Source organism: Taurulus bubalis, assembly GCF_910589615.1.
Source record: "Taurulus bubalis genome assembly, chromosome: 7".
Classification (NCBI taxonomy): Eukaryota; Metazoa; Chordata; class Actinopteri; order Perciformes; family Cottidae; genus Taurulus; species Taurulus bubalis.
Genome location: NC_136595.1, coordinates 12,711,957 through 12,727,844, shown reverse-complemented (window position 1 = coordinate 12,727,844; position 15,888 = coordinate 12,711,957). Strand labels below are relative to the sequence as shown.

The window sequence follows — 15,888 nt, the reverse complement described above, 5'->3', positions numbered from 1 at the left end:
TACCTCTACGAGAACTGAGTTTGTTTTATTCGTTGTACTAAGCCGTTTCTCCTCTTCATGATTTTGTAAAATAACTACTACTATTATTATTATCAAAGTCTGCTCGCAGCAAAAACAAGTGGGCGGAATAAAATATAAAAATATAAAAAAATACAGCAATGAATCTGTTACTGTCAGCAGTCCAAAAACAAGAACTGTGCCAAACACAAAACACTACATGAGAGAAATGGATATCTCAAATCTCAAATTGATTCCATGCTTTGATTGTTGACAACTAATCTTCTGACACTAAAACCTACTATATACTGCCTATATCTCCTTTCAGATATCACCTGTTATCTGCAGGAATAAATTAAAAAAACAGACATTATCGCCAAGAGTTGTTTGACTGGAGTGACTGTGTTCAAGAGAGGGTTTTCTCTTTAATATGCAAGAAGACACTTACAAGTCTTATAATCTAATACAAAATATGCATGCTGCTTAATATATTTGAGTTTTTTCTCATAAAAGAGTGTGCCTGGAAACATTACTTTCATTTATTCTATCTTTTAAAAATCATCAGAGGAAGCAAATGAGGTTCCTGCAAACAGCCTTTTTCCCATTTCTGCATTAAGTTCGTGGCCCCAGAATACCAACACCATGTATCTGGAAAGTTAACTGGTACTAGCATATTTTACAACACAATCTACGCCAGAGCAGACTATCTATGCAGCCAAACTTAACATGGTGATGTAATGTGAGAAAGTTGCTAGCTCACTGCTGCTAATTCAGGCGTATTGTTGGGCGAACAAATGTACTTGTCAAATTCACGCAAATACGATAACAAGAACTAACAGATAAGATTAAAAAGGTGCACACGTCCACTGTTAAGTGTGAGTGAATGACTGCCAGAGAACTGTGTGTTATGGTGGATCTAAAAGAGCTTGTCTCAGCTCAAAAAGGATCAATAAAAAAGGACATGATGTAAGAAATGCATCCTCTTCTTGCTCTTTCTGTAGTGCTCCAGGGCGTAACTGTTCACACACACCAAACGATTCCAACTGTGTGTAAAAGCAACCAAAATGTGAACTGGTAAAATCCAAATAATACAAGCCTGCTACCAAGTTGATCGCCATATCAAGTGAACTTCATGGAAAGCGGATTGAACAATGTTATCACATTTTCTTCAAGGTTAATGGTCAATAAGAGGCATCTCTCCTGACCAGACAGTGCTGCTGACCAGGAGCAATACTCTCAAAGATGAGAGACGTTTCTGTCAAGGATGTTCAGTCATTTCCAGTTTGTGAGCAGCAGCTAAATTATGCAGGCAGGCTAATAGCTTAAAGCTAATGGATGATATTAGATAATGACAATGGTTAAAAGCTAATGGCTTATGGTCAAAAAATACCCACGGCCCGTTTGGAAGTCCCTTTCCTCACTGTATTTATTAAAGAGAATGCTTCATAATTATAACAGGAATACAACTAATTATTATTGTCGTTATAGATTAATCTACTGATTATTTTGTTGATTAGTTGTTTGGTATCAGAAAAAGAGCCAAGGTAATCTGCAAATTGCATGTTTTGTTCAATCAAAACAGCCTAAAATCCAAATATATTCTTCTTCTTATCATAGAGGACCAAGTACCAGTGGATTTTTGATATTTTTGTTTTATTTACAGCATTTACAAGAAAGCACACTCAAGTACTAAGTTTCAGAATATAAGTGATTGCAATTAAACATAATAAAACTATCATATAATCACATTTCTATGCGGTAAAATCATTAGAAATGTTTATTGTAAAAAGTGGACAGATTACCAATCACTGGGAGACAAATGTATTTGTACTTTCTTAGCATGAGCCCATCAGCGCTCAATCAAGTTGCCCACCACTTCCCCCCTGCCTCTACCCTTCCTCTCATTCGGCTGCTGTTCCCTCCGGTCTGAACAGAGGATGGATGGATGGATGGAGAGAACAAGGGACGAAAATTGATGTATGTGTGGAGGAGTAGGTCGATAGGCTATTATCATCAGCATACATTAAGCAAAATGTATGGAAATGACCTGAACCACTTTACCACTCGAGAGATGGATGGATGAATGGAAGAAGGAGAGAGAGTGGGAGTGAGAAGAAGACGGTGAGAAAAACAGAGAAGAAAAGGAGGAGAAAAACATCAGTGATTGATGAAGGGACTGACTTGTGAAGAGAGTGAGAGAAAGACAGGAGGGAAAACAAAGAAAAACAGACCGGAGTGAAAGTGGGTAAACTGCAAAACATACATTATATATTAAATTGGACTCAAATTGGATTGTGTGCGAATAGCGTTTAGGCTACCATCAACTATGTGTGTTGTGTGCATGCGCGAGTAATAATGTGAAGACTGAGTGAGTCTCTCTCTACTCAAAATTCGCAGATTGCACTCGCCCTGTAGAAATTATTCAATTATTTAGATCTGCACAAACAATTGAGTAGGAATGTATGGACTGTATGTGAGCCGTATATATGCCAGCTGTCATTTGGTTCTTTGTGTTCATGTATATCTTAGAAAAATGAAAATAGATCAAGATTTGCTGTTTGACTTATTCAGACAGAAAAGGTTGATGCACAAAGGGAACATGTTCAATTTATTGTAACCAGAAAGTAGCTTTGATATTATCCACATAGTTTGACACATAAGTCAGCTGCAAAAACAAGTGGTGCACACAGTGTCAGTCATGACACCAAAAAAAGGTCTGTGACACTGAAGAGCTCCCAATAAAAATGTGAGATTTTTCTTCATCTTCCTTCAGTACTTTCATTTCAAAGGTTGCATAAACAACGTGATAACATTTTAAATTGGAACTATTTCATATCGTGGACATCGTTTACTTCTTACTGTAATATCTGGTAGATGCTCTGCCTTTCCTCACGGTATGATTTAAAAACAAATTAAGTGTAATTAACTACATTAATTTGGTGCTTTATCATGTAATATTATCTTTGATGTAAATCTAAAACAGATTGGGCCCAGAGGAAATTCCACTTCTGCAAATTGTAATGACCCTCCATCAGCCCAATTAACAGCATGCAATTGTTCATGTTTTGGCAAACAGGTAGTAGAGTTGGAATAACCAATTAAACTAACCCACTGACCCATAATGTCCATGGTATGTTGTGAAAATCACAGATGTTTTTTTTGTCATGACGCATATAGCTAACATCTAAAGTGAGCAGTGTTCATCTCTGTGTATAATAAGTATGTCATCATCATGATTTTGATATTGTTAAAGAGTTGTAACTAGGCCATCACTCTCCACAGTGATGAATGTTAGTTTATGTATTGTACATGCCAAGTAACAAATGTAGCTTGTGTTTACGTAGCGTAGGTTCATTTCCAGCACGCCAAAGAATAATGCTAAGGTATTTAGTTTGTAAAACTCTCTTGACTTGTACTGAAACATTACTTGGCATCTCTGATTTTGATAATGTAATCAAACACTTCTGCTAAATGAGTCAAGTTGATGAAACTTGAATTATAGCATAATTAACAGCAGTTGACAACCTCATGTTGTGCTTGTTCATTATAACAGCCTGCCAGAGAAAATCCCAAGACATGTTTTCCCCAACTCTTTGATGTTTGTTTTGTGTTGTTGGAGGTCATGCAGATGTGAGGACTAAGGTCCAATATTCTTGATCATAATACATTTAGCAACGGAGCAACACCTAAAATATGGCCAAACTTCTAACTCATGAACTGTATTCAAATGGACACAGATGTCGCATTGGCAGGTCTTAGGTTTAGATGCATGTCAGTAACTTCATTTGTCAGGGTCAACTTTATGTATTTTGCAGCATATTAATAGATGCATCTTATCTGACTTCAAGAATGCAGAAGAGAAACCCAAGATGCTCAGCTAGTTATCAGTCTGTGTGACAGCTCTTGACCTCAAGTCGTGGTCCCCAGCTAAGAGATGCTGACTGAGGCACCGGCAGGGTTTGAATGTGTGTCTGAAAGGTTGTAAACGGCCACATCAGCTGTCTGAACTGAGAGATGAGGTCACGACAGCCCTGTCACCGCCTTCTTTGAAGAAAGGTACGTGACCCATCACAGCGAGTGCGTTTAAATGGACACAAATAACCCGTTTATGATCAGGTTTTTGGAGAATCACGTTTATGTGTTTGCACATGTAAACCCCATCTCCCATATTCAGAAACTGGTATAAGCCCTTATGCTGTTTATGAGAAACCCGGGTATGTAGCTGGAGTAATCTGATAGAAACGGGGATACTGTTACATGTACACACCATCTCTTAGAGTCTCTTAGAGCTTCAGCCAAGGGGCATAACAGGAATACAAATAATGACAGGAGCAAAAGCATCTCACTTCTGGAGCAACAAAAAAACAGAATGATATCTTGTATCTTTATCGACTGATCTCATCCTATGCAGTGACAGTGACAGATTAACGCCGCTGTGGAGGACACTGTTATATGAGGAGAGAAAGAGAGAGAGATGGCAGCTGTTGGCGATCCAAAGAGGTTGCGATGAAAATGAAATGTTATCGGAAGCTCTTTGAGCGATCGGACAGGAAAAGAGATTAGTACTCAAGTTGTCAAGTGGTAGTAAATATACAGTCTAGTGTTGAATATTTCCTCTCGCTCTCATCTCTGTTTGTTTCTGTAAACATCACAGCGCCTTTGCAAATAGAACACAGTAAACAGTAACCAGGTAATTAGTATTTATCCTGTATATTTTCTCATGTAAACATCATATTCCAAATAAGATCCTAACAGGGATACTCCTCATAAATGGGTTATTCATGTCCACAGTAAGAGACCAGTTTAACTGAACAGATCTTTATGAAGAGACCTAGAGAGATGAGTGTTTGTATATGAAAGTGAGGTAGAGATTGAGTGGGTGAAATTGTGACTATTGTTTAAAAAAGATAATTTTGAAGTGGAAGTCTCCAGATTAAACAATCCAGAAATCATTAGACTTGGTGATGTCACATGAAACAATTATACTATTAATGCAAAATTACAATTCACCAAACAACAAATGTTTGTGGAGGGTTTTCATTATCTTTGCGTGCAGCAAAATACGTAATTAAACACGACACCTATCTAAGAGTTATTCTTTCTTTGAAGAAAACTTGGAAGAAAACACTGCAGGTTCCTCCAAAGGGGGGCAATAATGGTGTCAAGCAGCTTAAGATTGTACTTGAAAAGACTTTAATTAGCTGTGCGACAATGAGTGCCAATGATTGTGAGCAACAAGTTTTTTCTTTTGTATTCAAAATTAGCATTTTCTGTCGCTTCTGAATAAAACGATGCAACTGCATTGTCGAAAAGTGGGATAATTTATCCCTTTTTAATCAATCTTTATATGAATCCATCCCAATTTATTATCCGTTTTGTCATAATCCTCCTGTAGTATTTAATAGAATACATAATTATCTTAGATTCCTCCCACATTCTTGTACAGCTCATTTTGTTTCACTGGGTTCTGAAAAAAAAAACATTGTGTTTTTTTGTATTTACTTGACATCCGTGTAGCTCAGCTGCTGTGATGCTTCTTGAGTGGGCTCGTCAGTTAAAACCTGTTGCCGGTAACTGGACATTACTGCCATGGTGACTGTTCTGCTTCCTGTTTCTTCTTGTATTTTTTTCTTGCATCATCTTAAAATCAAAAGGCCTGTTTCTTTGTTTTTTGTAATATCAAATGGAATAATTATTAATGTTTGATGCATCACTGTATATACATTATCATGCATGTTGTGTATTGTTGGAAAGTGCTCGTCTGTGTAATATGTAATCTGCTGCACTCGCTGTGGCGATGGTTCCAGTTGTTGCTAAAGAACATAATAGGAAAACAAGAAAACCAATAATACGAAGGGTGTCGTCTACTGTGGGAGAACACATGACATGGACAACCTTATATAGTCGGACACGAGTAATCCTCACCGTTCAGTCTGTGAGGACTGTATGGTGTTGTTTTCATGAACCCGTCTCCATCCATACTCCGTACCTTTAACATCCATCAAACAAGTCAAGCCATCTCCTTCCTTTTACAGATATTAGTATATAAGTTGTCTCCTAGTCAGCTATTATTATTACATCTACAAAGCCATGACTGACAGTCTACCTCTCTTCACCATTTCACCTCAGCTTTCCACCTCTCTCCATCTCTCTCCATCCCCCTATTAGCCTTGACACAGTCAGCCCTTTCCTCCCTCGCTCCATCTTCTCTCTAATAGTCCTGGCATTCTCAGCACTGTCCTCTCTCCTTCCCATCCCTCCTTACCGTCTCCATTCGGTTGTCCCTCTAATATGGTTGACATTCTTTCCCCCCTCCATCTCTCCTGGATGACTTAAACTAGAGTGCTGCCAGGAGGGTCCTCTACGTGGGTAGCAGAATTATAGCGCTCAGAGCCAAGACCACAGGTTAAATGCACTCTGCACAGAGCAAGAATGCCAAGATGGCTGAGATATATGTACACAGAGGAGGAAGAGGTGTTCTGGAAGAAAAACTGCAGCTGATGACAGTAAGATATAATGTAATAATAGAAGAATAAATGATACGCAAAGGAGCAAATGTCATTTCATACAAAAGTTTGCGTGTCATCAAATTGGGGATGTTGCGATTATAGTGTCGGCACCATAAACACCGAGCTCTCATGGATGCCCAAATATATCAATAAAACCTTTACGGTGAAAAATGGTAAAGCAGACATTAAAATCAAGAGTATCCCCGGTAGTATCAAACCAGACCAGCGTGGACATAGAATGCATCAAATGAATAGAAAACAGCAATTATGATTAAAATGGCTTTGCAGCACTCCCACACAGTGTTAGTAAAATAATACTTTGGCTACTCGTTTGAATGCTACCATGTATGTGTTCATATCCCTGTATACGTTATTTTAGCATCTTGTTCATTGGTGTACAAGGTTTCAGAAGCTTTGTGTTTTAAGTATTTCTAGTGCATACACACTGAAGTCGGTAACACACATTTCCAAGCACAAACTGTACTGTACATACAAAAATTCTGAACCATAGGTCAAAGCCTGCTGGCTCTGCAACAGTGAAGCAACATGAGCTAAACACCCACAAAGCATCATGGGACCAGGATGATGGTGGGCGTATTGATTTCTATGTGGGAGTGGGGCAAAGGGGTGGAGCTAAAACTGGAAATGCAGCAGATGACAGATACCCTTTGAGTGATGTCTAAATAGGAACGTGGGGGTGCCGTGGATGTAACAGGGCAGGATGCTGTATAACTCAGCTAAACTGAAACACACCAGAGTGGGAGGAAGGGAGGGAGTTCAAGGGTGGGGCTGGTGTCACGATTCACTATGGAAACAGTTGCTTGGTGATACTGCGAGATTGGCCAATGGGTACCCTGAACCCTGAATTTGATATCAGCACATCTCACCTGGTGGTGTTCGACTGATTAACGTGTGTGGAAGAAGGGAAGCCTTTCAAAGTGACATCAATATTATGAAGGCTTTGATGGAGTTTGTGAGACATTATCAATAAATATAAATGTATTTTAGAGCTTCTGCAACAATATGATGCTCTAAGAAAAGGGAAAACAGAACATTTATCTTAAACTTTGGATCCACAGCACAGCCATGTTTAATGAGCCGTAACCTCTTGGATACATAATTTTCTATCACACACACACACACACACACACACACACACACACACACACACACACACACACACACACACATATGAATACACACCTGGCAGAAGACAGGTTTGTAGGTTTCTGAGAAGAGCTGGGTCAGTTCTTCAGAGTCACAGAGGTCCAACGGCAGCCGGTTTATACACAGACACTTGGAGTGCAGGTTCTCCTCTTGGCCCAGCTGGTTTACGTCCATCCACTGCACCATCAACGAGCGGTCTTCCTGCACAACCAACACACGGGATCAGATTTTTTAAGACCCTGAACTTGCTTTCCACTCCTACACTGCATAAGCACCCATTAGATTCCGCATTTATTGTGGGAAAATGTTCAAAAATATAACTTTGCTTGTTATTATATATTCAGCCTCTTGACTCGAGAGTGTTGATTTTGTTTAAAGCTCATCAGACCTAAAGCTGTACACTTCTACTTACAGTTTTGTTTCACTGATTGAGCCAATCAGACAATCTCTTGTATAATTTAAAATAAAGTAAACTGCAAAAGAATTAGAGATCATTGTTGTGTTCAAACTGCGGTTTCATATTTTGTACTCAGGAGGTAAATTGAAACCCAACTCATCTGGCAGAACCCGTATTTGTACTGATTATCTGTTCTCTTTGGCCAGTTTCTACAAGAAAAACACAAACGATGTTTACAAGTTTCAGCCAAAGTTTTGTGGAAGTAAACAACTCAATGTGAGGATGGGACCAATGACAAAAATGTGTCACTCCTCTTTCACTCACTTTGTCTAAATCAAATATGGCCAGCTGATTGCAGTTTTGTTTGGGGCTAAATCAAATCTATATAAATGTGCAACCTTTGTGTTGGTCAGTAGTCTAATCAAGTATAATCAAATCCTTTGTCCCAATAGGTATTAGGTGAAAAAATGTGGGGTAATAATTTCATCAAATCAAGTAAAATCACATATACTGGAGTTAAATCAAGTCAGTCCAATAAAAGTTTAGCCCTGATTGGGCAAACTGAAATACATCTTTTGTACTGATTTAAAGCAACAGGAGCCCTTTGACAGATTTTTTTTCTCCAAAGATCTTTCAGTCTTACAGATTAAAATGTAACAATTATATGAAATTATCAAACATGAATTTTTTAACAACTGTTCCAACATACCAGGGGTCGGCCCAGCAGCTCAGACCGGGCCCGCGAAGCAGAATCCTTCTTCATGTATTCAACAAACCCGTATCCTTTGGAGTGGCCCGTCAGCTCGCTGTACACCAAGAAGGAGCGCTCAATATTCCCGTAGGCCCGTACCAGCTCCTCAAACTGCTGGGCGGTGAAGGTGTGGGGCAGATTGGTGAGGCAGAGCAGGGAGTCGGTGGGCTGCAGCGTGACATTGATCAAGCGTCCCCGGACAGTGCTGTGGTGGAGGGAGCGGATGGCATCCTGAGCCTGGTCCCCGTTCAGCAAAGTCACAAAAGCTGGAGGAGGGGACATTATGGAGACAGCGACGAGAGGAAAAGACAGACGAGGACGAGGACAGACACAAAGAAAGAGACGGACAGACATGAGTGGACGCGGACGGGTGAGAGGCGAGCAGACAGAGACAAACACAAACATACATTCAGAGCAGACATTGAAAAACAGGCAGAAAGCAGTTTGTGGAGATGCAGGATGGAGACACGCACGGTCAAGAAAAACATGCAAAAAACAACTCACATGAAAAGCAAAGAAAATAAATGGCAGGCCGAATGTGTGTGACAAAAAAATAGGGATACAAGTTTGGGCACAAACAACCAAATTCACAGACGGACAGTAATAAAGACAGACAGACAGACAGATACACAGAGAGAAAGACAACACATTAGCTAGAAAGCCAATAGGGAGCCACTATGTAGGGGAATCAACTGTGACACACACACATACACACCTTGTCTAATTTGAAAACTGATGTGTCAGAGAAACAATAATACTGATGAATACTACATTTAAACACTACAGGCAATTAAACTGCAGTACCTAAAGACAAATGTTAGCCTCTTGCCAGTGATAATATTTCTGAATATCACTGGTATAATATAGAATCGCTCTCCCTTCCCAGCACTGAGAGACCGAGTCTCATGTTTGTTTTCTCTTTCCCTTCCTTTCCTGAAAGTGAAAACGCTGGCTGTGTTTGAAAGAATATTCAATATTCATTGAGATATTTATTCATAAGTTACTATCCAGTCAGTGAAGCCTTTTAACAGTAATACCCAGCTCAATGAATACAAAAATAAAAAATAAAAGGTGTAAAGGCCCATTATGTGTGTGTGTGTGTGTGTGTGTGTGTGTGTGTGTGTGTGTGTGTGTGTGTGTGTGTGTGTGTGTGTGTGTGTGTGTGTGTGAGAGAGAGTCTGACTGACAAAGACAAAAGGTGTGTTAAGAGAGGTTTGTGTTGCACATCTTGCATATTGAAAATAAGAAAAACAGTAATTGTTTAAATAACAGGCTTAGAGGATGAAAATATTTATATATAAACTCAACTGGATAGCTAAACTCGAATAGAGGGAAACTGGGATGCTGAATAACACTGATCTATAGATGAAGCAATTCATCAATGACCAGATACAAAATGTACACAATGCTGAGACGGTCCCCAACTATCAATTAAGTCAAACCACTTTGCCCTGAGAAAACAGCTGTTCCTTCTGACCAAAGAATCATCGATTTCCATCACAGATGGGAAAATGCAAATAAAAATGTGAATGAGACTTTCCATCACTCTGCAAAGAACAATGTTTCAGGTTCCCCACAGGACCGGCTCAAGAGGCCGGCAGTGTAACAGTGAATCTCTCAGATTGGACTATTTAACAGAATTCATCTGAATTGTAAACATCAAACCATGCCACCTCGAGTAAGAACACAGGGGGCATGAGTTCGGCCAAAACAATCATATAAATAAAAATGCTTTTTGATGCTGAGAAACAACTTCTGGGATCCAATGTAACCATGGTGATGAAGTTAAAATGCTTTGTGATGAGCAACTTCTCCCAAAACCAATGTTCAGACTGTAACTGAATTGCATCACATCTCAGTACACATAGGAGATCAAATTAATATTCACAGTACAGAACAGCACAAGATGTAACGTTACATGCTGAACAGAAGATTTCCGGCTGGCTGGTCAACATCTGTCTCATCGAAGTGAAACAGGAAATTTAAGAGCACCATGACCAGCTGCAGACAGGTGCAGCCGTGGCTCTGTGAGCTTTTGACCTGCAGGAAAATATCACCATGCCTCGGGACATCACTGTCCCCAACCAAATGTCTTTTCTCAAAGCTACAAACTCAGCTGCTGTTATTCTGATCCTGAAGTCCTGCATATCTTAAATTAGGGTTTCCATACCAGCTCCCACCATGCATACATTTCAAACTTATCTAATGCAGAGATAATTCATGTTGTCTGAGATGTGTTTTATTGGTCAGAGCATGGAGCTGCAGTCATAACTTCCTCCCTGCATCCACTGCCTGCTCTGTTTTATGAGTATGTCTTTGTCCAATTTTGCTGACATTATTATTCAGTATACTGATATAATGGGATGGTGTGTCAATATATATTCACCAAAATCAGCAATGTTAAAGGCAAAGCCATTTTTTGAGTACTTTTAAATACAGTAGACACTACAAAACTGATTCTTATTTCCTTAATGTGACCAATGTGATCTTCAATGCATTTCAATGCAAATACTACGTATGCAACATTTCCATTTAAAAAGTGCTGTATAAAAAGAATACTGAAATGTTGAAATGTTCATGTTTTTTGATGCATCCCTGTGTTCCTGTTAAAGATGCTACATGTTGGAAGTGAACGCCTGACTTGTAGTGTGGAAGATAAGTAGAGAACCGCTCTTGTCATCCATTACTGGTGATGAAAGATAGAGAAGCCAAGTCAAGCGGACTTAGTTCAAATTTAGTATTTTTTAAGGTGACCCAAACCAAAGAGGCCACATCCTCAAATACTGAGACTGTATTTAAATGATGGAGCCTGAAACAAATACCCGAAAAAACGTTGATCATAAACCTGGATAACGTGATACTATTAATACACAGGGACATAAAGGCTACTCTATAGTGCATTTCACTCGCAAATGGGAACAAATATTTAAAAACAATTACTATTTTAGATAATTTTCTGTCATGAGGTGGAAGTTCAAACTTAAAAATATCAATAGTGACTGAACATCAAATACACGGTAAACTATGCCCACAATTATTGTTACTGGAATGTTTTTGTCCTATAGAGGATTGACCTCTATAGGACACTATAGCCCAATCGAGTCTAGATACATTTTGAATTTCAAACAGAGCTTCAGAGCTGTGAGGAAGCAATAGTAAAACAACTAAGCATTGTAAACTATTTGGCACTGAAATTCATTTGAACAGTTCCACGCCAACTAGAACAGCCTTTCTCCCCACCTTTTAAACCTAAATGGTATTTGACTATACTTATTTTTCATATTCAAGATTGTTGGCACAAACCAGTTCCTTAAGTCCTTACCGCCCTTAAAGTGTCATGCAGAGTTGTCAAACATGCTGTTTAACGTCAACCCAAACAAGCGCAAAAAGTAAAATTTATAGATTTGAAGATCTATAAAAATGCAGCTAGGGCTGCAACAAACATTTTGCATTATCACTTAATCCTCTGGTTATTTTTATGTTAATAAATTAATCTTCATCCCAATTTCCCAAGATCAAGTCCTCACATTGCAAAGATATTCAGTTCATAACCAAAAGAAAGCAAGAAATTCTCACATTTGTGGGGCTGGAAACTGAGAATTTTCCCTTGAAAACAGACTCATATCATTAATTAAAATAAATTGCCAGTTACATTTAACTTAATCAAATGATAATGATGGAACCAATCTAGTCTCAATGTTGGCAAAATACGCAAGTTCCCTCTCAACTCTGGTGCAGGCCTTCAAATCAAATTGTATTTCATAGTAAAACATCTGCGGAACAGCAGGAGATCTGGAGGTGGCTTAAAAACATGTGTAACATTGGAGACCCCAATGACCTTCACGCAAACATCACCTCTTTTATCTTACATCAAAGTAGTCTATCTACGTGGTATATACAAACCAATCCCTCAACATAGACGTTTACAGTATTTAGTCAAAAAGATTAAGAAGTAGTAATACATTATTCAAATATATGCAGGCATCTATGACTGCATATCCAGTGCCACTGGAGTCTTGGATGGAAAATATTAGAAATATAATGAAAAAGATGTTGAAATGAGCAACAATTGGGACATCTGCTCCACAGAACTCCTAGTTTTCACAGGAACATCAACGTAGCCAGATCTGATGCGAGGTCAGGATCGGTCTAACACAAAGTAAATCTATCCCCACCTCTCTGAAGCTTTATCTATCAGCCTGCCTGTACTTGTCTTTCTTCCGCTTCTCTGCATCTCTTTTTGTGCCTACTCTTCTCACCTCACTGCTCTCCGACTCGCGTATTTCTTCATATCTATTGGCTTTATGTTCGTCCTTTGGTCCCTCTCACTACTTCGCTCCCAGTCTCTTTTACTCCATTTCCATGAGCCTCAGTCCGTCTTCAGCTACCGCCTCCACCCAAATCAATTACTTCAAACCCCATCTAATACTCTGACACACACACTCTGTAATGGATCTCTTACGCTAAGCTAAGAGCCTAATCTGGTTTTAACCCACTAAGTACGCTACCTAACATTAGGCATTACGATGAGATGGAGAGAATATGGTTTGGGCATTATGCTAAAGCGCTCTCTCTCTCTCTCTCTCTCTCTCTCTCTCTCTCTCCTCTCTCTCTCTCTCTCTCTCTCTCTCTCTCTCTCTCTCTCTCTCTCTCTCTCTCTCTCTCTCTCTCTCTCTGCTCTCTCTCTCTCTCTCTCTCTCTCTAATGACACAGTGCTGCCTGCAAGCGGGGGCTGACGTCAATTGCTGCTCAATACTTTCTCTAGCAGCGAAAGGGAGAACTCTAAGATGCTTAAATATCTTAAAATAATTATAATTCACAGCCTGGATATCATTGAGTAGGTGTCCAAGTGAACTTTGTCTACAAAAAAAATATTCACAAAAGCGCATACGTCTTAATTATGGGCCTCCGCTTCTGAACATGTCGATTACTCTGCACGCTCCTATGAGGAGTGTGTAGGGGCACAGGAAAAGAAAAGATTGAAATTGTTGAAATCACCTCGAAGGCTGCAATTCTGCTGCCACGTTCCCTGTTGGAGGAGCTAATTAAAAACAGGGGAGTTACAAACGTCAAGGCGGACCCTTGAAACTCGAGGGGCTGGTCCTCGTGCTGTGGAGAATGTAGAAAGGGGTCCCGCTGCTTCATCTCGGCCCCAAGGCCTCGATGAAGATGAAGGAGTCTCACAGAAATAAACAACTCGGTGGACTCACAGGAAAAGCTCAAGAATATAGGTCAATCCATACGCGATTGCTTTCTCGATGACCTTAAAAATGCTCGGTAACTCCTTAGGCTGATATCAATGACGTTTGTACACAATTGTTCTAGTTAAGTATAATACATTTAAATAGCATTATCGCCTTCAACATCCAATTAAACCCAAATATAATGGATATAATGTCAGTGTGTCAATGTTCAGTATTTGTAAACCATTACACGTCAATCTTAGTTGTCGTAAAACCATCTTGAGTTGACTGTTAATAATATTTCCTCTCCTCTCTGATTCTTCATTTGTCAACCTGCCTGTAACTCTTTCATTATCATAAACTTGGGTAAACATATCTTCAATTTTTTGAACATTTCTTCTGATATTAAATAAATTAGCGAGACCCTGAATGAGTTTTTTTATGAGAGCTTTCTCATTGAGACCTTATCAGTAAAATTCAAAATGATGATCAAAGTGCAACATTAATGAACTATTCAAAGGATCAATTTCACCAACAACCAGCCTGGAAGTCATCTATTATCTCTTTTATGATACCTTCATCTCTTACAGGCCATCAAGTGAAAAAAAAAATATTTTCCTCCCATTTCGCAGTAATGATGTCGAAGATTTCAATTTGCTTAAGAGATGAAGGAAAGATAAGAGGAACCCAAGGAGCCGAGGACGGTGTTTAGAAATTACATCATTATTGCAATTTCAACCTGAACTCAAGGTAATGCTATCCATGTGTTTGAGCCGAGGCTGACAGGCTGGGAAGGATGAGCTCTCTATGGATTTGCTGCTCTTTCGTTATCAATCACACACACATAGATTATATACACCGGCAAGCGCACCGAGTCTTCTCTGAATCATCCTCACAATGAAGGCCCCCAAGGCTGTTCTTGACTTGACTTGAACTGTAAAGTGTATAAATCCTCAGATCACACAGCAAACATCATCTCTAAAGATGCAGAAGCAAAGCTTTAATCTGTGAGGCTACCCAAACATTTACATTGTCTGAAAAGCAAAAAAAAAAAAACAATAATGGAAGAATTATTTGACTTTAAAAAAAAAAACATTCTGCGGCAAGCATCTCGACAAATATAAACACGCATACTAAAACAGCTATGACACAGCCGGGATTGTGCCTCTTAGTTCGGTAGCACCAATAAACTCTCATCCTCCTTTGCGTCTCTGTGGCTTTATATTCCTCCCGGCCACTCTGCTACAGCATCTTCATGAGTAAACACTTCAGACGAGCTGCATCCTCCCCTCTTATCCTCCTTTGCTCTCTCCAGCGGTCCTCTCATCCTCAGAGCCCTTTGTCTTTCAACACGTCGGCCCTCCCTTGCTCTCCATCATCACCATGTCCTCTCCATTCTGCTCCCATTTTCCCATCTATCTCACTTTCCATCCATCGGTCATCACCACAGTCCTGCAGTCACCACAGTCACCATTTCAAATGCAGTCTTTGGGCGAACATTTTGGTTAAAATTATTTTAATCATCATTATCACAAAACGTGGCTTACTAAAAACTGCATGTAACATTTTAAATGATATCAGTAAAGAAAATCTGTTTTTGTCAATCTGGCCCAGACCAGGTCCTTCAGTTTTCTATTATCTCAACTTGTGTCAGTGTCACGGGTGTTTTCATTTGGACTGGTCTGGACCGGCCTATAACAAATAACAATCACTGGTTCGTTGGTCTTTTGTTTGTTTTCTGACTTTCCTTCCAAACATGGGTGGCTGCTCATGCAGCTGTGAGGCTGCTTCGCTGACAGTCAGCTATCAATTCCCCATGAAATTTCAGAATTATTTAATATCACATTCAGTGTCATTTAGAAGAGCAGGCTTGTGTCCTAGTGT

General features: G+C 39.4%; 1 protein-coding gene across 1 annotated transcript in view; it reads right to left on the bottom strand.

The window, feature by feature from the left end:
• Positions 1-15,888, bottom strand: part of raver2 (ribonucleoprotein, PTB-binding 2) — a gene marked incomplete at both ends in the record, with an annotated part of 61,693 nt that overhangs the window by 18,870 nt on the left and 26,935 nt on the right. Inside the window, 2 exons of the mRNA XM_079220495.1 lie at positions 7,710-7,874; positions 8,780-9,087. Coding sequence (XP_079076621.1) covers positions 7,710-7,874; positions 8,780-9,087 — 473 coding nt within the window. The remainder of the gene's footprint in view (positions 1-7,709; positions 7,875-8,779; positions 9,088-15,888) is intronic.